This window comes from Lepisosteus platostomus, chromosome 6, assembly GCF_059453375.1.
Source record: "Lepisosteus platostomus isolate fLepPlt1 chromosome 6, fLepPlt1.hap1, whole genome shotgun sequence".
In the NCBI taxonomy this organism is placed as follows: Eukaryota; Metazoa; Chordata; class Actinopteri; order Semionotiformes; family Lepisosteidae; genus Lepisosteus; species Lepisosteus platostomus.
Genome location: NC_142616.1, coordinates 32,512,900 through 32,537,224, shown reverse-complemented (window position 1 = coordinate 32,537,224; position 24,325 = coordinate 32,512,900). Strand labels below are relative to the sequence as shown.

At 36.2% G+C, this 24,325-nt stretch overlaps 1 protein-coding gene across 1 annotated transcript in view; it reads left to right on the top strand.

The window, feature by feature from the left end:
• Positions 1-24,325, top strand: part of atp6v1ba (ATPase, H+ transporting, lysosomal, V1 subunit B, member a) — a 41,588-nt gene that overhangs the window by 12,109 nt on the left and 5,154 nt on the right. Inside the window, exons 2-12 of the mRNA XM_088635461.1 lie at positions 998-1,053; positions 1,623-1,721; positions 2,057-2,150; positions 3,413-3,490; positions 5,523-5,662; positions 14,046-14,147; positions 15,761-15,858; positions 16,606-16,729; positions 20,392-20,542; positions 21,227-21,309; positions 23,531-23,635. Of these exons, the coding sequence (XP_088491587.1) occupies positions 998-1,053; positions 1,623-1,721; positions 2,057-2,150; positions 3,413-3,490; positions 5,523-5,662; positions 14,046-14,147; positions 15,761-15,858; positions 16,606-16,729; positions 20,392-20,542; positions 21,227-21,309; positions 23,531-23,635 (1,130 nt within the window). The remainder of the gene's footprint in view (positions 1-997; positions 1,054-1,622; positions 1,722-2,056; positions 2,151-3,412; positions 3,491-5,522; positions 5,663-14,045; positions 14,148-15,760; positions 15,859-16,605; positions 16,730-20,391; positions 20,543-21,226; positions 21,310-23,530; positions 23,636-24,325) is intronic.

The following is a 24,325-nucleotide window of genomic DNA, read 5'->3' as shown; positions in this document are numbered from 1 at the left end:
TTCCAAATATATCTATATAAAAAATTCAGATTCTGATATAGTTTAACTAGTTAAATTTGTAGATGATACCAAATTAAGATGATTGTCAAATAGAATTCAAATACATTTTAAAGGGCAAACACTTGCAAATGACATTTAAAATAGACAAGTGCAGGGCAAAGTACTGTATAAATGCAAAATGAAAAACACTGAGATAGAAGTGGCTACGTACAAAGATGTTTAGGTTGACATGTCATTTAGGACTACATCTAGAGAAGTGGAAAAGCAATTAAAAAGGCAAACAGCGTCCCTTGATTTAAATTCTAGACTTTTAAATATATATCCAATAATTTTATGTTAAAATTGTACAGTAGCATGCCATGTTACTTGCCTTATAAGGCATCATTTTGAATACTGTTAATAATTTTGGCATCACATTATGGAAAACATTTCAGCTCTAAAATCAGTTTGGGGGAAGAACAACCAGGTACATTCTGGGACTTGAGGAAATGATCTACACTGACAGTCTATAGGAACTGATCCTTTTTAGTCTTGAACAGAAAAGATTGCTTGGGGATTTACAAATTTAAAATCCAGATATGAAAATATATTCTGACAAAGTTATTCCGGAATGAACAGTGAAACACAAATCGGAAGCCACAAGTGGAGACTTGAAACTGAGAACGGGAGGCACTTCTTTACACAAATAGTTGTGGGAATATTGAACAAGCTACCAAGCTACTGTATGTTGTTGCAGCTGATACCCTGACTTATTTCAAGAAACTGCTAGATAAAATCCTAGGTTCAATTAGCTACAAACTACCAAAGGAGCTTAGGTGGGTCGAACGGCCTTCAGTTGTGCTTTGTTTTCATCTGCTGTATTGTATTTTTCTGGCAACCTTGAAGTGCAAATTCAAAAGTCAAAAACAGTCATCTGGCAGCTTCTTCATGACTAAATGGGTATAGCATTCATTTTCCTCTTTTCTAAGCTGATGAAAATGCTGTTCATCTTTTCCAGCCTACTCTACTGTGTCTGGAGTAAATGGACCCCTTGTGATTTTGGATAATGTCAAGGTATGCCTATAAGTTTTTTTTTTTTTCCATAGTAAGGGATTTCAAATGCAAGATGTAAATGTCACTGCAATTGCTACCATTATATATAAATATATATTAAAACTATGAATTCAGAGGACTAAGATTTTGAATGTTTCAGATTTTGAATGTTCTATAATTGTACCCCAGCTGTGTGGAAGGTTGTCCTATGGTGAAGCAAAGCCCAGCACCTGATTCTGGTCAGACCCTACTGCATTTCAACCCATTATATCCCATTATCCCTAACTGACAGATGTTACTGTTACTCAACCAGTTGGATGTCTTCAGGTTTTCTGAAGGATGTATAAAAAACCTGTACACACCTTTTGTCCTGTGGCTGTTTAAATTCACGAGATGCGAGTGCCTTATATATTCGAATTGATATTTTCTAATAATTGTAATATTTTTAGAGTCATAATATTTGGAATGTCCCTTTCTGTTATTTTAAAAGCAAAACGACTGCGATGGAACTGTAGCGAGAAGTTTCTGAATGTTGCAGTTGCAATAGGGCAACCTGTCTGATTCCACCGACTGCTTTTCTTCGTTTTCAGTTCCCCAGATTTGCAGAGATTGTGCATTTGACCCTGCCTGATGGCACAAAAAGAAGTGGCCAGGTGCTGGAAGTTATGGGCTCAAAGGCTGTCGTTCAGGTACGCTATTTACTCGAGCCTCGTGTAGAGCCATGCAAGAAAAATAAAGTTGTACAAAAGTAATGCCATTTTTGATTATCTTTGAAAGTAAATGGTTTTTACCTGTGTATTTCATACTTTAAATCATTATCAGGTTCCTTCCATCTCTGTCTTTGAAGTAGAAAGCCATTCACATAATTAGGAGACATCATATTTAAAAATGAAGACTAGACCTGTGTTGGCTCTGATTTACAACTGAACTTGTATTCTCTGAAGCAAGACATAGCGGTGTAGATAGAGCTAATCCTGTTAAGGGAATGAAGGAAGTTAAAGGAAGTCTTTCCTTATTGATTTAGGTATTTGAAGGCACTTCAGGAATCGATGCAAAGAAAACAGCCTGCGAGTTCACAGGTGACATCCTGCGCACACCTGTGTCTGAGGACATGCTGGGTAAGATGACCCCTTCGAGAGAGCAGAAGGCATTTTTCAGCGTTGCTCTGTGGAAGTGACCGTGAAAGCTGCTATTCATTTATAAAAATTAGGCTTCTTTTCAGAGCCGGCTGTCCTTATTTTTTGGATAAAGAAAACCAATTGCAGGTGTAATTTCCTCCTTCAAATGTTGAGCACTGATTTCAAGCTTTTTATTGTTACCAATATGTGTGTGAAATGTGATCATTTTGCACCAATTGTACCCGACCATTCCTAATCCCCCTGTGTTCACCAGGTTTAGTGTTCAATGTTTTTTTTTTCCACTTAAAGTGCAAAAACAAATCATTTGAAACAATCGTGACATTTTAAAATTTGTTATCTCTTTTTTTCTGAAAGGAGAATGGGGATTTAATGAGAAAATGAGGAATTGCCTGCTAAAGGACTATTTAGGTTGAATTTGATACACTTATCAATTTTCTGCACAGTTGAAGGAAATCTAGTTGCTTCTTGTTTTATAAATATTCATATGCACAAACTAAGTGTAGCTAGCAGCTGTTTCTATTATCCCGTTTGGTATTTTCTTCTTTTTCCTGTTAGTACATCTTTGTTCAAGAAGATGGAGAAGGAAAATACTTTATGTTCATGAATGATGTTAATGCTAATAGTGCACTTTTATTTACTTTAGCTGAGATTCAGAAATAATACTTCAATTTAAAAAAAGCATGTAAAATCTAAGGCCAAAACCCAGCCATTACTATGACACTCATTAGTTAACAAATTTCCTAAAACATGTTTTCACTCAGTAGGTTAAATGGGTGTTCACAGCTTATTAAAGAAGTAGATATCAAATGTTGAAATCCACAATCAAACATTTTTTTAGTTTTTATTCTTTCAATTGTTTTTGTATTAAACAAAACACATGATTATTAATAGAGTTTTAGAATTTGAATGTTGGTTTTTAATGACTAATTAATGTGCATGTGAAAAAAGCCATATTGGTTTATTAATTTAATGATTCATTGTTTCAACTACCCTCCATTTAAACTTAATTGTTCCTTTGAGGAAATGCTGAGGTTGGCCTTGTAGCTGAAGCGTGTGATGATTTGTTATATGTTTTAGTCCTTAATTGTTTTACATCGTAAGATAATAATGTAAATGCTGAAAAAACATAAAAGATCAAAAACCTACATTTTAATTATAAACTCATCTAGTTCTTTTGAATAGAAATCTCCAGAGAACTATGGCAATAGTTATATCTTGTGCACTCTTCCTCTTGTTTGTAGGGCGTGTTTTCAATGGCTCAGGGAAACCTATTGACAGGGGGCCAAGTGTGTTAGCAGAGGAGTACCTGGATATTATGGGTAAGAAAGCTTATTATTATTTTTATGCTTTTTAACCACTCAGAGTGCAAAGGTGAACTGCTTATTGAAGGCACCCCAGTTCAGCCCAGAACCCAAGAGCTGTGAGCCGGCTATGCTAACTGCCACGTGTATGGCTGGTATAAAAATTGTAATTATGGATTTTCTATGATAAAGTACTTGAAATGCATTGACTAGCAAGAATAAAATTTTGTTTCCCTTCACACACAGTGTTCACATTCCTGGCCTCCTGAAATCTGAAGGTGATCAATAAATATGATATGAAAGCAATGTATTGAAGAAATGAAATAATTTTAATTTCTCTTTATTTTAATTTCTTGAGAGGTATGTTGAATGGGAATATAGAAACCTAAAAGGAGTTGTGTTGTTGAACTTGAACCACACAGCTGTTCCCCATGGAAAGGGTAAAATATGTTCTTTAGAACTGCAGAAAAGGAGCTTATACAGGTTGCATTCATCATGGAATTGGTACAGTAGCTATAACTGAGGCTTTTTAGTAGTTCACGTACAGGTATGAGAACATTTATCATTTCTCACAGGGTGAATGGTGGAAATATTTTATCGTATTATTTCTTTCTTTTTGTTTTTTGCTTTGAATGGGTGGAGTAGGTTGTGTCATGACTGCAAGCTTTAAAGCAACAAAATGTGAAAACTGTTCAAGGGTGTGAATATTTTAAGCTCTGCAGGTACCCTGTAGTTTTGCAGGCAATGTTCAGACATTGTTCAGGCCTGTTCAGCAATGGATATTCAGTCAATGCTCTGTCAAAGATCTGCAGAAAACGTTCAGGTGTATCTAAGCAATATTGCATCTCATAATAGCCAATACAGCTTCTCAGAAGGTATTTTATTTTTGATGCAGACAGTTACATGGTAAAATATATAATGTACAGTTATTTTTAATGCATTAAATTAATTGAAGCAAGAGACAGTTATGGCCCTAAAAGTTATTTTATTTGAAAATAAGGTGATTAATAAATTGGGTAACTGTAACCAGGCCAAACAGCTAAAAGAAATCACCTGTTAGGGTTGTGAAACCAAGGAGGGTGATCAGAACAATCAGTTAAATTCCAGCACTGCTGTCTGATGCACTAGAATAGATCTTCTGTGTGAATAACATTTTTCTCATTCTGTTATACAGTTAAGGTTTTGTATTTATTTGAGTTTTGACATGTGATCATACAGAGACCATCCATTGCTTGTTGTCAGTGTACAGTAAATGACAAATGAGAATGACCACCAGTATCAGGCTTTATGCCCCTGTGTACAATTATGTTTTATTTAACATATCGTACCATAAAGAGCGATCTCAAAGAATGTTCAGAGTGTTCAGTGTTTTGTCTTTGATTTTAAAAGTTGGTGTCACTTCTGACCTGGTGACATAAGGAAATAAATATTTTTTAGTGCTTTGTGTTTTTGCATAAATTCATTATTGACTCTGTGAAATTGAATAGTTGGATTTCCTTCCAGTTTTAATGTCTTCTGCACATCTTTCTCAGATCTTTCTATGTGTTTTACTTTGACTCTTATATCCCTGTGCAGTGTTTATGAATATGCAAGCCTTTGCCTTGATTGTGGTTCCATTGTAAGGCACGTCTCTCATAGAGTAAATTTCTGTATAAACGGAAAAGCTTGTCCTTCCCGTTGATTAAACTGATGCTTTTTCGGAAATCATAACCCCAAGGGCATGTTGTGCTCAGAGATTCCTTTATGAGTGGTGCTTTGTAATTTCAAACTGTTTATAATCATCAATCAGAAAAGCATAGGTAGGTTGAATAGACTATAGTTTGGCATTATGTGAAGACTTAAGCTCTATTCATGACCTTCAGGAGCTATGGTGTTAAACTTTCAAATCTGCTGGCCTTCTGCCATCAGTGTCTTTATAGAGCGATTATTTAGCTTTCACTTGAATATTATTGGCAGTAATTTGTGCTTATAAAAGATAGGAATTTATGGGGTTTTTTTATGTTTTCCGTCTTGAAGAGCTGACCTTCCATGGTTTCTTTGACCCTTACAGGTCAGCCAATCAACCCGCAGTGCCGAATCTACCCAGAGGAGATGATTCAGACGGGCATCTCAGCCATCGATGGCATGAATAGCATTGCTAGAGGCCAGAAGATCCCCATATTCTCAGCAGCAGGTTTGCCCCACAATGAGGTGAGTAGTCTGGTTTTGGCGATGTAGTTAGTAATGTAAACAACAAAAGGAGTGGGAATCGAGACCTAGCATTCCCAAAGCTTGTGTCTAGTGTGCATTCTCAGCTAAGATTGACTTGGGCTCTTTTGCTATTAGGAATTGAATTTGGTTAATCAATAATAATTAATTATCTCATTGGTTGTCAACTAATATTCTTTAGTTTTTGTTGATTTTTTTAAAGAAAACGGATAAAGTTGAGTCTGTGTATACAAGTAGGGCTGGGCGATATGGCCAAAACCATTATCACGTTAAAAATTTTCATATCAGTCGATATCGATAATTATCACGATAAATGTCAAATCATTATTTCTTTCAAGTTTAAAGGCAGATTTTTTCTCCTGAGTGAAAGTTGAAGAAACCAGACAGTTAATTGGTAAATTAAACAACTCTTTATTTTAAGAACACATCAAACACTTGCCAAACAGCAGAAACATTAAACAAATCTGAGGTAGAGAGTATTCAAGTCTTTTTTTATTTCAAAATATGCATGAGTAAAATTGACAAAATAAATATCTTAATAGAAAAATTAAATACTGCAGTGTGATAAAACATGGCTTTGACAGACTGCAAAGTTTAAAGTGCTCTGTTTTGTCTGATCGTAAAAAGCCAAAATATCTCCAAATTACCGAAGTTGAATGACCTTTTCTGTCAATGATGTCATTGTCCTTCGAGCTGGTCGTTGGCAGCACTACATTTGCTTCAGTGTCGCTCATTTCTCCACTCTAACTACAGTCCTGTCAGCCACTACCGTGTGGGTAAACAACACCAAGTTAGCTGCCCGGTCTGCAACACGCACGCGCACTCGCGCAGTATTTTGTGTGCATGCGCATATCATGCGCAAAGCATAAACATATATATCGAACATTTATCGAACTTTTGTTAAAATTATATCGCGGAAAATTATATCGCGATAATTATCGTTATCGAATTATTGCCCAGCACTATATACAAGCTGAGGTAAAAGGCCACTTTAGTGTGGATTTGTTGTATAACATATTGTAAAGTGTGTATTTAATTGTTTCTTGCTTTTGTTTAAAATGTTGACTGACTGGCTCCTTCACCAGAAGTATCCCATAAAATTACTACACACTTATTTGTCTGAAATGTACTGAGGAAGAGAAGGGCATCATGTAAAGCTCTGAAGCCTTTATTAAAGTCCTAAATTACTTTACTTCCCTGTGTTATCTCATTCAGTACTGACAGATTTCGAACTGGAACTGTATTTGCTAGAATAGGTAGTCATTACCTTTACAACAGTAATCTAAAGAGAAAGAGTAAGAGTGAATCCTGGCCTTCCCCTATTCCTATTTGTGGCCTTAAGATATGCTGTATCCATGCCATCTCATCCTTGTAATGGTTTTTCTTTTTTTCTATTTCTCAAAACGCTTGTTTCTGAGTCATTCTATGACTGTGTCCTATTATTTGAGATTCTGATACATAGGCACCTGTCTTTGTTTCACTTCTCATATTGCTTAAAAATCTCAGATTTGCCACTCTTTAGTGAGACTTAAATGACCAGCACCATCACGAGAAACATGGGCAGATACCATGACAGTTAGCAGAGTCATGGAAACGCTGCACCCATTGGAAAAAAGGACCCATATACAGTAGGAGTAAAGCAGAGGTAGCTATGTGCATATTTTCCTTAAAAAAAGCTAGCTATTACTTTTTGTTTATTCCTGAAACTTTCAATCTGGAGTAAAGCCTCATTTACCTTTCATAGAGTATAGTTTTTTTCCTCTTCTCTAAAGAGCTGGGATTTGACAAAAGGAAGGAATAACAGAATAGTCATTCTCTCAGCCTCAGAGAGGATGTTCGCTATAATTGGAAACTCTAGAAGGATGAAACAAAATGCTGTGTGTGCTGTACCTGCTCTGCGACTGAGATTGTCAGTTCCCAGCACTACCTTGAAGAGAAATGCAGTACATTAATGGAGTTAATGGAAATGACAGTGTAGGGAAGACCACAACCCCAAACTCATACTACTTATCTAATATCCCACTGAGACCTAAGTACAGGTTATTAGCCATTCCTTCCCAGCAATTATTGATTAGAATTATTTTACCTTTTCTGTCTCCACCCTTGCATCTGTCCTTGGGTTCACTTCAGCTGGGGGAACACTGTCTTCCTGGGCCCCCATCACTCAGCCAATCAGCATTGAGCTAAGGAACAACAATCTGCTTTTGATACAAAATGAGTCTGTAGGTAGTTGCCATCTCCTGAGTTTTAAGGAAAAGAGAAATAAAGTGATATCAGAGTCTTATCTGACTTCAGTGATACAGCAGGTTGATATGTGAGCTGTGCAAACCAGCCGGAATAATGAATGAGGCTCCTCTCTGCAATGGATAAAGTTAGATATGCACCTAATACTTGGAGAGATAGGAAATAAACATGATCCAAGTTGACTGGGATATACAATATAAAAATTATTAGCAGAGATCCAAAATATATTAAATGGCTTTGAAATCTTGTTGGAGTTAACTAATGATGCGATAAAGTTATTATTATTTCTTAAATGTGTTATATAACCAATAATAATTTTAATGTTTTTACAAAATTGCAACATAATTTTCTAGAAATTGGTTGCAGACCATATTTTGGTCTCAAGTTTCTAACCCTTAACTGTACCAGTTCTGTGATTAAAGATTTAACAGCTTTAGTGAACATCTGCATTGTGCAATGTAGTACGTTCAGTTTAGCTTGTTTTAATTGTTCTGAGAATCTTTGGCAACTGAAGGTTATTTTTTGTGGTGAAAGTGCATCATCTGGGCTTTGCAAACATTACAGCTAATGGATTTCTAAATATCAATATTTTTCACAGTCCACGTGTACTGCTTCTTTATTTTTGCTTTAGAAGTTTGTGCTGAATTTCTAGCAACAAAAAAGGGGTTATATTGCCGTCCTCAAGGTGGGGGACAGTTGCAGTAAATCAGGACTCAGGACTCCTTCATTGTCAGTTTACAGAGTGTTCTGGAGAACACTAACTGCACAGAGGCCTGTCATTCCCTCAGTCCACACAGTTCTGAGTTCTCCAGGCATCTGAGCCCCTTTTATTTGCTTCAAAGAGAGTGCACTTTCACCCGAATTTCCTGTATCATATGCTATACAGTACATGATCTTAATGTGGTTCCATTCAAATGATATAATAGAAATTCATTGGCAAGTCTGTATCTCTACTTCCTTTTTAGGGGACCTCACTTTCCAGCTGTTACTTCGTTCACACTATCTTATACAGTATAACAGTTATAAGTTACATAAGTTATAGTATATAAGGTGTGAACTCATACAAGATATGAACTTATGTAAGTTGCAAATGCAAACTTAGAAAGATCCTAATAGAGACCTCTGTGGTACTCCACTTATTACACCTCCTAATTTGAGCATTTATCCGTTCTCTATTCTCTATTACCCAGCTCTACATACAAATGCATACCTTACTTCCACTTCCACTGCTTGTATTTTGAGAATTAATCTTTTATGAAGAACTTCATCAAATGCCTTCTGAAAATCTAACTATAATACATGATAGGCTCTGTATATGTCCGTAACTGTTTCGTTGAGCAATATTTAATTCAATTTTCTCAATCCATGCTGATTATCCCCTCGGATATTATTTCCATATAGATGATTCTTTTAAGTAATGCCATGGTCATGGTTTGTAACCATCCTTAACTATGTTTTTGATTTTTTCCATTGTAAAACATCTGAATGAAGTATTCACTTAATACTAGTCTTCCATTTCCCTTTAATCATTAAGAAGCTTCTTTTATTATCCCATTATCCCATATTTTCCCATGGTAAAACACTTCTTTTTTCATTGTAATATACATACAGTATATATCTTTTTCTCTTGGCCTTTCTAATATACATTTTATGTGTGCATGCAACTGTTCTAGCTATCGCCTCCACAAAACAAATTAGCGACATCCATGCCCTTACATTTTATGTTGTCTTATTTTGGTCAGGAATCTAGGGTGTCGTTATGGGATTCCTTACAAAAAGACTCACCCCCTATAATGTTAAACAGTTGTAGAGCTGATGGCATTCCATCCTCCATCATTCATCCCTGAGGAAGCCTGTTGTCTACTATGACCCGTACTATTGTTTGGGCGACACATGAACAGTACATCATATTGATGAGCTGCTGATATACAGTACAGTAAATCTAGGGTGTAGGGCCAGGCCCCGTCAAAAGGCACCTTTTCCACTAGATTATGGAAGCGATTTCTACTGCCTCTGAGATTGCAGATCATAGTCCCCCCCACAGGAGTTGGTAGCTCACTCCATTAGAGGCTTTGCTCTGTTTTCAGTGTGCCTCCTGTCCGGCTGTTCTACAGCTAATTAGGCTATTCCACATAGTTTTACTGTAAAGATATGGCTGGTCCCATAAGTCACTTTATGGCTGCCTTTGTCTTAAGAGTTGGCTGTACTTATGCCAACATGTTCTGTTGTAACCCAGCAGCTCTAAGTCTGTTAAAAGAGAAGAGTACCTTGCAAGCTCCTTGGGTTGATGAACCATATTTGAGTTTGTCAATAGAAGAGGAAGAACAGAAGTTGTACTAGCCCTATATTTCAGTGGTGTGGGAGTAGAGAAAGAGTGGAACACACTGGTCTTTCTACAGCACTAGAATGAGCCCTCTGTCTTCTGGGCATTTTTATAACATCTTTTGGTGGATACTTGTCTCTTTCTGGGAACCAGAAATACGCGATTAATATTTTTCCCTTTGAAAATCAGTAGGTTTAACTTTGAATTCTTGCCAAGCAGAGATTATTGACAATATGACTTATGAGCTCTTAAGTGTCAGAGCTCATGACCTTTGCTGTGTGTTTTTAATTTTCCAAGTTGTCATGCCCTGAAGCAGTTAACCTTGTCTTGTGAGTTTGTTTATCGGAAATTAACCTCCCAAGGTTAAGTCAGTCTTTTCCTTTCTTTTGTTCTTGTTGTTTTTAGTTGACTTCCATCTCTATTTAAATTGAATAACTTAATTAAAAATGCACTTCTGTTGAGAAACAGGTCTTTTGTTTCTCCAATTATTCTCTTATTTTACCTCTAACTAGCTTTTCATTCTCATTTTAGATTGTTGGGTAATGGTAATTTCTTTTGGAAAGAATTTCTATTTGTGTGAACATTCAAGTGAATGCATTGCTAAGTTTCAAAGCATATTTGTATATACTGTTTGTAGGGCTTGAAATATTTATAAGCCTTCCAGGACTTCACAATATTCTTTTATACCCAGTATTATTGGAATATTGTAACCAGCTATTTTTTACACTCACTCATAACTGTTTTGGAATTAGCACTAGATAAATGTACCGTCTCTTCGACTCCCCTACTAATCTGAAGGACTTCTGCTTTTGTGTGGCTAAATGTACTACAGAACAGTGTACAGAACAGGTTAATTTTATGACAACTGGGTGCCTTGAGCTTTGGGTCTTCAGAAATTCAAAATTTCTCCCACAGTAATGAATTTTTTTTATGTTAGTGCATAAGATTTCTACCTCATTGTTCTCATGCTCCAGTCCAGCTCAAGATTTCTGGAGAGGGGAGTTTTGCACTCTTCTGTCACATTTCAATTCTCCCTCCATTCTGCTGTTATAGCAGAATTTTCCATTTGTCCTGGAGAAAGCAGAATGGAAATTGTGCTTCTTGATCTCTGCTTTTCAAAGTTTCTCTTCCACCTTAAATTCATGTCCTTACATCCATGTCTTAATGCAGTGTGCATCTTAAGACCTTAAAATGAAAGAATGAAATGTTACACGTATCAATTTCCAAAGATAAGTATTTTAAACTTTTTTTCATTTTTTAATTTAGAACATTTTGTTAGCTAACCCACCCAATGTGGAGTCACCAATTGTTTTTTTGTGTATCAGCTTATGGTGACGAACCCAGCAATTTACCCTCTGCGGGAGAATAGGAGGTGTAGGCAGACTTCTCTGAGCCTCTTGCCTTGGAGCTATTTGCTTTATAACATTATACATCCCTGTCCCAGACGTTCACTCTCAACTAGAGGAGAAGCATGTCTGTCGTGCATGGCACCCAGCTAAGAACTCCCCATAAAATAGTTTAAAATTCTTAATATAGTTTGGTTTTGTTGTTTCAGCTATGAGTAAAAAAGCTGATGTAGTATTGAACAGCTGAAAAAATGTTCTGATTCAGTATAAATGTTTAATGAACTACAGTGACGCAAAAAGTGACTTTGCCGGGTAAAATAAGATTCCAAATTGTTTCTCATATGATTTGATATAATAACAGTAGTAAGAACAGCAGGAATAGTAGGTGCTCCACCACTTAGTAAAAAAAAAAGACTTTTCTGGAGTTTAGGAATAGCAAAGATTTTTTGCTATTGTACAAAATCTGTGCATCTTTTTCACTCTATAGTAATTAGCAAGACAACAGCATTCTCTATATAATTATCAAACAAAATTAGAAAAACAACAAATATAGAACATTCTACTCAAAAAGTAGAATGTAAAATATTTAACTCAATATGTTTGCTAATACAAGGTAGTGTGAGGTGTCTTCCAGATCATATTTTTCAATTTTGCACCGTATTGTGGTCTTAGGTTTTGTCCACTTGATGATTATGAGTCTTTATGTGGAACCAAGTCTTTAAACTGTTCATTGTTTACTAAGAAAAAGAAATTGTATGTGGCAGATGGCAGAGGACGTTCTGTCTTCTATTAAATAAATAATTAATGTACAGTAGCTACCTTAGTTTAACTATCTCTACCTTGAGCGAAGGTGTTACTAGCAAAACACTAGATTAGGTTAAGGTGGGTCATCTTCTGTTTTTTTTTCTTTTTGCTATACTAACTACTACCATCTGAAGTTTTTGGAAGTTATCTCAAACATATTTATTAAACAAAGGACAAAGTGAGATGAATATAAATCAGTTTAGGAAACTTTTAATGTAAAATTTAAATGCTCCCCTTAAAGGTCTCTTTCATGTAGCGAAGAGACTTTCATCATTTGATATCTACACGTTGCCTGTTGTTCAGATGATTATTTCACATCATAGATTTGGATTCTGCTGCATTCCTGATGATACTTACTTTTACTTACAGACCAGAAGTGATGCTACTGCTGTGGGTTCTGCACTTCACAGGTGTCTATCTGATATTAAAATGAGGATGAACAGAACCTTCCTAAGCTACATTGTGACAGGACTGCTGTTACTCCTTATTACCTCTCCTTAAGCTCCTTCCTCCTCTGTAATTACTTCCTACTTCCTCAGAAATCTAGAGTGGGCTGTAAGGTTTACCTGTTCTCAAATAAGGCAGTGATTGGTGTAGAGATCAATGCTGTCTTAAGGGCTTACTGCATGAGTGTACTCTAGCTCTTAATCAGAAGGCCATTACTGTCCTGAAGATTGAGCTTCACACAAAGGGTGGTAGATGTGGTTCAGCACAAAGAAATATGTTGGGAACTCCTCACCCAAAATCTTTAAAGACTCTCTGACTGTCATCAACATTTTTACAATTCTCTTGAAGACCTCTCTTTTAACTCTAGCATTTGAATGTACACATTAGTTTTACTCTTGGTTTTACAGAGTCAAGCAGCTGTGCAGTAGATATTTTCTCCGAAAACTGGTTTCTCCGGTTATTGAATCTCTGTTACAAAATAAATTCATTGACGTTATAGAAATATTTGAGAAATGTAGACTAAAGCACAAAATCGTGAACTTTGTGAAAGTACTGTAAGTCACCACATTGTTGTAAACACGCATTCGAGTTCCAAAATGTAACATGATGTGGCCCTTCTTGCTCACTAGTCACTGTAATGACTAATGCAATGTGATGTACAAATGAATAAGTACAGGATGTGAAGCAGACATTTTGTCTCAGAAATGTTTAAACGAATGTGCAGAGTTCACAAGTAAGTAGTATTTGTCAGCAAAACTGCCTGGAAATCGAAATCCATATTTCTATTTGATTAAAAGAGATGTATTCACAAGCCTGCTTGATTTGAAGCGTTGCAGTTCTCCTTTTAAATATAGTAAGTGGGACATGACTTATGAGGAAAATAGAAAGTGTTGTCTTTGGTTTCAATGGTTTTAGTTAAACAATTTTTGACAGTTCTATTTGCTCTGTGGGAATCAGTTAATTCATTTTTTTTTGTGAATGTGAATTAGTATCACAGAGAAAATAATTAGTGTGCTTCTTCCATTTCTCCTTCTGATTGTCTCGGAGGCCTTTGTGAGGGTAGCTGTGTCTGATATTTTTCTTGCAGCAGGCAGAATAACACACATAATTGTAATAGAGGAAGCACCTTTCTGAAGTTGGCTGCCCGGTTCTATAAAGTGAGAAGAACAACTTGTTTGCAAGCCTTTTCTTTTCTTCCCAGATTGCTGCACAGATATGTCGTCAGGCTGGCCTTGTTCAGAAATCCAAAGATGTGATGGATTATAGTGCGGACAACTTTGCCATTGTGTTTGCGGCTATGGGAGTAAGTGGAGAGGAGTCTGTTCTTTTGGGGTAGATTGGGCTTTGCTGTGTGGTAGGTAGCCAGGGTGAACTCTATTAGACACTAGAGCCCACACTGCCCAAAGGTATTGCTGCCCTTGGTTTAAAGTTATCTCATTTACCAGATGATTAAACGTCTAATGCCTTTTATATAAACTAATTTGAGCAACCTATTCATGACACAGTAATAATGCAATGCTTTTATTCTTGCAGTATTATAGCATGTGTGATTAATTGGCCCTTATTAATGCCTAATAAAGGCAATAATTATCCTTTAAATTTTGATTAACTCTCATATGTCTTCCATTACCGTTACCTTCATTTATAATTGAACAACCAATTGCTATTATGAAATTAATTTTAATGAAAAACTTGAAGAGTCTTGGTATGAAGTTCTGGAAAATATGTGTTGAACAATGTAATGCTCAATCATTTCATGCATAAAATACTTAAAGAGTGACAAGTGAAGAGAGTGGAAAGCCTCTCTATTTACAGTGCCTATAGAAAGTCTACACCCCCCTTGGACTTTTTCACATTTTATTGTTACAGTATGGAACCATGATGTATTTGTTATTTATGTAATTATTTTACAATTACAATTTTACAATTTTATTTTGTAATTATTTAAAAAAAAGCATTTTCTGTTTTTTATTTTGAATACATTTAGTAAAATCTCTGGATTTTTTTTTACTTTGACATTATAGCATACTTTGTGTTGATGAGTGGCAAAAATGCTCAGTTAAATACATCATGGTACCAAGCTGTAACACAATAAAATGTGAAAAAGTCCAAGGGGGTGTAATATTAATTAATAATTGCTTAAACCTATATAGCACTTTTTTGGACACTCAACTCAAAGCGCTGTACAGGTAATGGGGATCCCCTCCACCACATCCGATGTGGAGCATCCACCTGGATGATGCGACGGCAGTCATAGTGCACCAGAACGCTCACCACACATCAGCTATTAGTGGGGAGGAGAGCAGAGTAATGAAGCCAATTCGTAGATGGGGACTGTTAGGAAGCCATGATTGGTAAGGGCCTATGGGAAATTTGGCCAGGATGCCGGGGTTAGACTCCTACACTTTTCGAGAAACACCCTGGGATTTTGACCAAAGAGAGTCAGGACCTCGGTTTTTATGTCTCATCCGAAGGACGGCGCCTGTTTACAGTATAGTGTCCCCGTCACTATACTGGGGCATTAGGACCCACAGAGACCGCAGGGTGAGCACCCCCTGCTGGCCCCATTAACACCTCTTCCAGCAGCAACCTTGTTTTTTTCCCAGGAGGTCTCCCATCTATGTACTGACCAGCCTCACACCTGCTGAGCTTCACTGAGCTGCAGGGTGATATGGCTGCTGGCGTGTAGAAAAGTGTATGGAAAGTGTAGACTTTCTATAGTCACTGTACTTTTGGTGAAAGATTCAACAATGAAACTTTTATGTGTTTTGATGTTGAGTGAACACAAATGAGTAGCACCATTAAATTTATGGTCTATGCACTGTGATGAAGGACCTTATCCCAAATCTTTGAAATCCTCGAACAGATTTAGTTTCACTTTTCTTAGAAATAAGTCCTGTTATTGCATCTGCCTAGGTAAACATGGAGACCGCCCGCTTCTTCAAGTCAGACTTTGAGGAGAATGGCTCCATGGACAATGTCTGCCTCTTCTTAAATCTGGCAAATGATCCTACGTGAGTAACTGCAACTCTAGTCTTCCTCCTGCTCTTGCATTTTGTTCCCTCAACACAGCTCTTTGGTTTTGTCTGAATGTCATTTGTATCCAATGATTTCAGGAGCCAGTTTCTTGATTGCCTCACTTTGTCTGGATGTTTTTTTTGCTGCTTTTTGGTTGAAGTTGCTTCTTCAGTACAGGGTTACATTGAATCCACTGTCCTCTCTTTTTTTAGGTCATTTGTCATTGCATTACTTTTCCTAGTTTGGTATACCTTAGAATCTGTGAACAGTCATGTTTTTATGTTATTTGTACTATTTTTCACTTTTTAATTACGAATGTACATCTATTTTCCCACTGTGAGGCTAAACACTACAGAAGGGTATGTAGCTGCAGTGCAGCACTACTTGAACTCTTGAGAAAGACACAATGCCACACCCCTTTCAGATGAGTAAGTTACCATTAAAATCCAGAGGGTTTTGTCTTTCTTCTGCCTGATGATCTTACACAATAGTGCCTTAAGATATTGTGTTGTAAAAAAAAATAAAAAAGAAATGAGTAGTTTTATACATGTATTGTAATTGTATACACTAATGGCTTGAAATTATAGTCTTGTGAAGGTGGTAAGTAGTTGTCACGTTGACAATGAAAGCTCTTTTAAGTTTTCATTTTGAGTAATGTACCTTGAAACTTTTTACACACAATGAAATCCATTCCGTGTCAGAAGTTATGTATAAGTCTGGATTGTTTTTTTTCTTTTTTTCAGGATTGAGCGCATTATCACCCCTCGTCTTGCTTTAACTACAGCAGAATACTTGGCCTACCAATGCGAAAAGCATGTACTGGTTATTCTGACAGACATGAGCTCCTATGCAGAAGCTTTAAGAGAGGTAATTAAATGGTTTGTTTTACCGATCGCATGCCTGTACAGATTCATAAACCTATTGTCAATACCACAATACTTTTATTAACTACTGCAGTAGTATTTGAAGTACTAGTACATCCTTTGAGTTGCAACTTAGTACATTTTGCTTTTGGATTGATTTTTGTCTTGGTACATTTGTTGTAAATGAGGCTGGCAAAAAGGGAGACAAAGTCACATATTTAATATAATATTTTTTAATTATTGTCCTCAAATGGAACTCAAAATCTTATGAGTGCTCCTTACATTAACAATATCCCTTGATTTCACTTCTACACCTTCAATTGTTTATCCCAACATTCTGTTTGCCATTGCTGCTGCGAGCAGTAATCGGGGCGGCACAACCTACACTGGTCTTTTAACCAAAATCTATAGTAATAATTACGTACCATACTTCTTTTGTCATGCAGAAGTAAAGGAATGCAGCAGAAAAGCAGCAGAGAAATCTTTACTTATGAAAGCCAGTGTTGACTCAAAATAAAAGCAGTACAAATATAAAAACAGACAAAGAATTGACTACATATAGTAAAACCTAAAAAAAAATCAGTTGTGTTGTTTATGAAATAAATTGCAATGCGTTTTCAGTACTTTGGAAATATCTTAACGTTTCATTATTTTTTTGAGTTTAGTGTTGGATTAAGGGCTTTTATAAAATAACAACCTTTCAAACGGTGCTGCATGAAGACAGACCTTGGTGCCTTTTCCTTTATTTTTCTAATGATCTTTTTGTTGCACCAGGAGCATGTTTTGATGTAGCTAACATGGCACAGTGGCTGTTTTTAAATAGTTATGAATGTATGTATGCACGTTTGGCAGACCTTCGCTGTGCTGCCCTTATTGTTTGTTTGTATTCTGGGTATAGAGTCTTTATATTAAAAAAGCTCTTCTAAAAGGCTATAGTGTTTAGTCTGTTTTTTAACCAAGACAAGCCTACTTGAAAAGAGCAGTGGGGGACTAATATGTAACTTATTAGCCTATTCACTTACTCCAAGGTTGTCTCCACAATCACATATTGTAACCAGACTTCACTCTAGTTTATAAAGACCCAGAAATAAGCAATGAATTATTTTATTGCATGTACATCCTAAAATTATTCTGCATACCCTGTATATGTAATTTCTTATAAATGCATTGCTATAATAATTTTCGATGCAGTTTGTTTTCCGTAATATTGATGACTTAGGAAACGGGTGTGAACAAGATGACCAACAAAACTAGGTCAAACAACTGTGACGGAAAATGAGCAAAAAATCAGAATCAGAAAGGATCAGAATGCAGATTTAACCCGTATCTGATTTCTGTTATGACTTGATAAAAATATTTCTAAAGCCAAGTGCCACAGACACTTGGGCTACATAGGTTGAGTATCTCCTACATTCTGCACAACATTGTTTCGTTGGGTGCCATACACTATGAAGTTGCAGTGTTATCAGTGGGAAATGCATTACTCCTCCAGTCAGTGCAGGTTCTGCTTTATAGCACTGGATCAGCATGTTAAATGATGAGAGACTTGACAGTGGGTGTGTCAGAAGAGAGTGTTCACAGTCCTTGTACCTCTCCCCCATGCTAGAACAGTGTTTATTGCTGGAGCAATACCAGTTGAACATTTAGGAACAATTAGGAGGGTATAAAATGCAAAAAATCATTTATAGTTCTAAATTAAAAATCCAGGGGAGTATTATGCAATCAGAATGATCATAATCAAACTGGTGACTGCTTCTGTAATATTTTTTATTAAATTAATACTTTAAATCTGAATGCAGCAAGTAAATGTATATATTTAGCATATACTGTATGATATGTCCTTCTTTCATATTTTAGTGTAGTAAACTTTTCAGTAGGGTTTCAACAAAGTAATCCCATATTACAAAATACATTTTCTCTTTTCTGGTTTCTGATTCATTGTGACTGGCTTTAACATACTTGTTGTCTTACCTGCATCTTTGAATTATGGTTTTCTTTTATGAAAACGTCTGTTTTGTCTGAAAAGATTTCTTTTAAAAATTGCAAAGGTTGCCATGGTTGCTAAATTTCTTGATGCTGAATCACACTAAAAGACTTCTGAAAAGGAGCAATGAAAACTCAAATCTCCTATGTAAATAAAGCTATCCCATTTTACAGAAGGCTCAGTGATTAATTTAATGGGAAACAATTTTCAATATAAACAAAAGAGACCTTAAACAGCTCTCTAATGAAACCTAATTCAATTTTAAGAGAATAGCTGTTCCTTTTTTCTTATGACTACAATAAAACGTATAGTTTATGTAATAGTATAGTGCAGAAACAAAAGTGAATAGAATAGATATATGGTGAACATAAAATAAAAAACAGATTGTATTTTTTTATGCCTGTCTGGTTAAGATATCTTACTTGTTGTTTTTTCTATACTCTATGAATCTTCCCTAATGTGTGTGTATTGTTTTCATTCACTCAACTTATATGGGAAAATCTTGTAGTTACATGCCTTGCAAAAATATGTAGACTCTTACTTAATTTTAACATTTTACCTTAAAGCCCTTAGTCTTGAAACCCTTTAAATTAACAATTAATATTTGTTAAATACACACTAATACACTACTTCATACATTAAAACCAAAAAACAAAAATTAAGAAGTAAAAAATTAGTATAAAAGAAAAATAGAAAACGCCAGGTATAAAGCCATTGAAAGCACAGATCAGGAAAATGGTACAAAACTATCCAAGTCTCTGAATATCTGTGTGAGCACAGTCTGCTTAATTGGTGAGAAATTGAAGGTTCATTATATCACCCAGGCACTGAATAGATCAGGCTGTCCCTCCAAACTGAGCAGCCAGACAAGGAGGAAACTGGTGAGGTATGCAACTGTTGGAGGTCAATGCCAACTTTGAAAAGGCTACAGAGTTCAGCGGCTGAGATAGGAGAAAATGTGCACCAGTTACCAATACCCAGAACACTTAAAACTAGCCTGTATGGCTGGATGGGAAGAAGGAAGCCATTACTGAAAACAACAGCTACAACGTGATTAGTTAAACTGCAAATGTGACAAACGTTTTGTGGTCAAATGAGAAAAAATTGCTGGCAACCTCGCTTCCACCAGAATATGTAAATGACGTCATTTTTTTCTCTTTAGTTTTTGTTGACATACCCACAGAAGTCTGCAGTTTTAGCGTCTGGTTTTGAATAAAATACTAAGTTTACAAAAATGTGTCTACATAGTTTTTTCACAAAATTGGACACAATGGGAAGGGTTTGAATAGTTCTGCAAAGCACCATATGTCTTGTGCTGTATTTCCCAAAGTGGGTGGAAAAGATCGGAACCTTTGTTTAGTAATTCTAGACAACATATCGTGCTTACAAGCCAAAACATTCTGTTAAATCGTTGCAAGATATCTTGAATTCAGGCCACCTAAATAAACTTGTCTTTGTCACTTTATAATGTAGTTTAATTTTATAGGCAGCACATAAGCTAAGCTAAAGCTGGTGTACGTGTTTTTTTTAACTGTTTAGTGAATTCCAAATTAGGGCAGCACAGTGTCCTAATTTTTAGTTAGTGATTTTGGGGTGAATTCATGATTAACCTTTGTGTCTTATTGTTTTTGACCTCGTGTTTGTTGTAAGTGTAGTTTGCGATATCGTGTTGCTCTTTTCAGGTTTCAGCAGCCCGTGAGGAGGTGCCTGGTCGAAGAGGCTTCCCAGGTTACATGTACACCGACCTGGCCACAATCTACGAGCGTGCTGGGAGAATTGAGGGCAGAAATGGCTCCATCACACAGATCCCAATCCTTACAATGCCCAACGATGGTAAGTAGGAAGTGAAGTGGAGGAAATAATATTGTACTTTATTGACATTGTATAGTACATCCTGCATCCAAAAAATGACCATTTCCTGTCCCAGCCATGAGGGTTCTCGGGAAATTTTAAAGGTGACATTCAGACTCCATTCAGAAGTGGCTGACCTGATAAAATGTTTGTTCCAATCCATGCTGTGCCACTTCGGCTTGGGCATCTGTAATGAAAATGCAAAATTGTCAGATCACCACCAGTCGTGCCTCTTCTTACCACTCAGCAGTCAGTGACTGTTGTCCAGGAACTGTTTTGTTCTGAATTTAAAGACCAAAAAGTTCCTTAAATGTTAAATGTTATCCACATTTTAAACTTAATAGCATATAATAATCTTGCATTAAATTGGATTATATTGCGTTGTTAGTGCAAAAATTAATTTGATTCATTTTATCTTTTTATTGGATAAAAATTTAAACTAGATGTAGCTTTTTGTGTTTTCTTTTATGAATCATTTCTAGTAAATGAATTCTGCTTCTTTTAATTTATGCTCGTGTGCTTTAGAAGCATACACGTCATAATAACCAATGAGAAAAGATAGCTGTATATTTTCAAACCCCAAAAGTCTGCATACTGTTGTCCTTGTTTTAGTCTATGTACAGCATTTTTATGTAATTGGCCTTTATCATTCCAATTATTTCACAGATATTACCCATCCTATTCCTGACTTGACGGGTTATATCACTGAAGGACAGGTCTATGTTGACAGACAGCTGCACAATAGACAGGTAAAAATAAACTCAGATGTGGCAGTTGTTGATTTTATTCGTGTTTGCTGGAGAAAGAAAACCGTGCTTCAAATTATGGTTTATTTTTAATACAGCACATTATGACATTGTTCCTCTTCACTACCTGGTTTGTTTCTAATTTAGAAAAATGATAAAAATATCACACACCAAAAAGTGTTTATTCTTGACAAATTCAGCTGTTAGTGTGCAAGATGAATCCTGTAACTAAGCAGAATCATTTGGGTTGTAAGTTTTTCATGTGGTACAGGAGGAAAATGTTTGTCTTTTATGTGCAAAAAAAGGATAGATCAGGATGGATCAGAGTTTCTCAATCTCAAGACCATTTCCTTAAGATCTTCGTCCTTTGAGGTGCACTTACTCTAAAAATAGGTTCATAGCACAAATACATTTTAATTAGTAAAATCATTTAATATTATAGCAGGGAATGGTGTTTAGACCAAAGGATGAGAAACATGTGGATAGATCAGTGGTTCTCAAACTTTGTGGACCAAGAACCACCCCTAATCCAAACAAATCATCCAAGTACCACCTACAAGTCATCATCTCATAGGAACCCCAGAAATTCTCAATGACCAACATGAGTGTGCGTGCACACACTCACACATACATATAATAAATATTATAATAATAAACTTTATTTGATATAGCGCCTTTAAATGTGGCTTCTCAAAGCGTTTTACAGAAAAAAACAGTAACAACAACAAATAAAAATAATAAAAAAGCACCATTTCAGTGAGAGGGAGTGAGCCTGTTTAGTCGAGCAAACCAGATGTGAATTAATTTTTCGAACCTTGATACAATTCACAACAGAGTCTAACAGATTTTAAATCGTCAGGCATTTTCTTGATGGCAAAGCTCTCGCGGTGAATGTTGCAATGCGTCCATTAAGTTCTGGAGCAACCTCTTTCATTCGTGCTACTACACCGCTATGTCGGCTTGTCATCGCTCTAGCACCATCCATACAAACTCTGACACGTTTTATCCAGTCGATGCCATTCTCTTCGATAAATTCATTCAGAAGCTGAAATATGTGCTCTCCTGTAGTTCCTGTTGGTAGCGGCTTACATAACAGAAAGTCCTCATGGGACGTACCCTCAAACTCGTATCTAATATAAACGAGTGAATTGGCCAAATTGACTACAGACTCAGCTAATTGCAGTGAAAAACATCTGCTCATCTTAACGTGCTCTATCAGCGTACTTTTGATATCATTTCAATAATTCTATGAATGACCTTGTCTTTCAGGGGGGGCAGCAGGTCGAGCTGTTTAGCAGCTTTTTCTCCACACATAATACGTGTCAGCTCTTTTGCCAACGGTAACTAAGGTTCTTCAAAAATAGTGTGGGGCTTACCTGCTTTAGCAATCCGCAAGCTTGTATTTTTCCCCGTTTCCGTTTTTATTTCCGTATATTATATATTTTTCTGTTATCTATCACGCTTTCCTGTGCTCACAAGATTACAAGCGTTAGTAGCACGTATTTCTATGCATTCCTGTGTTTACAACATTGGCATTGTTCCAAAATCCCGCACATTCTCCTACCTCCCTATTTGCTGGAGATAGTTTTTTTTAAAAATACAATTGGTAACTTCGTCCGTAGCACGCATTCCTATAGAGTGGTATAGAATTACAGAGTATCTCTTGTGTCCACTGAAGTATTAGCGCGCACTGTATCGCAGTACGTAGGCTGCGTAATCAACATGTATTAAAATAGAAAATATGAAAACCGTCCTGATTTTTCAGCGCACACAACAAAGTTCTATAGGTCATATGGTGTACCAGCTGGCGGCGCTCCGCGTACCACTGCTGGTACGCGTACCACAGTTTGAGAACCACTGGGATAGATGATCTTGAAAACATAGCACTCACAAAACTTTTAGAACATTTTGTATTGTCATCATTGTTTCATTAGTTATATAATATTTCCATAAATACTTTTCTCTGTTTACAATTTTATAAACTGAATTTATCAGACTTTATTATTTATGGCCATCCCTGAACAACAGGTTAAATACCAAATGTTTTTTTATTGACATGTATCCAATATAAGGTGTCCAAACAAACATGGACACAAAACCTTTAAGGTGTGTATGAAATCATAACAGATATTAGGGTTCAGATACAATGTGATTTAATTATGATAACAGATAATAGTTCGCAATAGAAAAACTAAAAATCCAACATTAAATCTACATCCCTTAGATATACCCTCCTATCAACGTGTTGCCTTCTCTGTCTCGACTGATGAAATCAGCTATTGGAGAAGGGATGACACGCAAAGACCACGCTGATGTCTCCAACCAACTGGTAAAGAGCTTCTCTGTGTATTTTAAGAGAGAGTGATGCTGTGCATGCTAAATTGCATAACTGGTAATGCTTTCATACAATGTACATTTGTCTATAAAGGGTTTCACTTGTTTTCCATTTTAGTTGAAAACAAATTCCATTTTAGTTGATAAAACATTGAATAAACTCATCAATAATCCTTAAGAAGATGAGAATGTGGAGATAAAGGTCAGTGAATCTTTAAATGTTTCCAGAGGCTTTGAAAGTGCAGCCTACTCTTCAAATAGGAGGCAACTCCAATGGTGACAAGAAACTGAAGCTTTCACTCATGTACAGAAGTGAACCTCTGGGCACTTCACAATGTTGGTAAATCTCGGCTTCCTGTAAAATGGGAATTGCATTGGAATGCCTGGATTACCAAGCAGGATTTCTATGAATGTTTTTTTCATTATTTGGCTCCAGCACTGAAAACTATTGAAAGGGGGAAAAATCGTTTGTTTTACTTTCAGACAGTACTAATGTACACACAATGATTAATTATTAATAGTTTTGCCCAAACATGAAGAACATGTTTAAGCCACTGAGGACAACAATCATCATGCAGCTACCATGAACTCTGATTATTTGCAAAGCACATTCTCCAATCTTATTGAGGAAATTAATGGTTAAGACAAAATAACTATAACCAGAGTGCCACCCAGTGATAAGTTA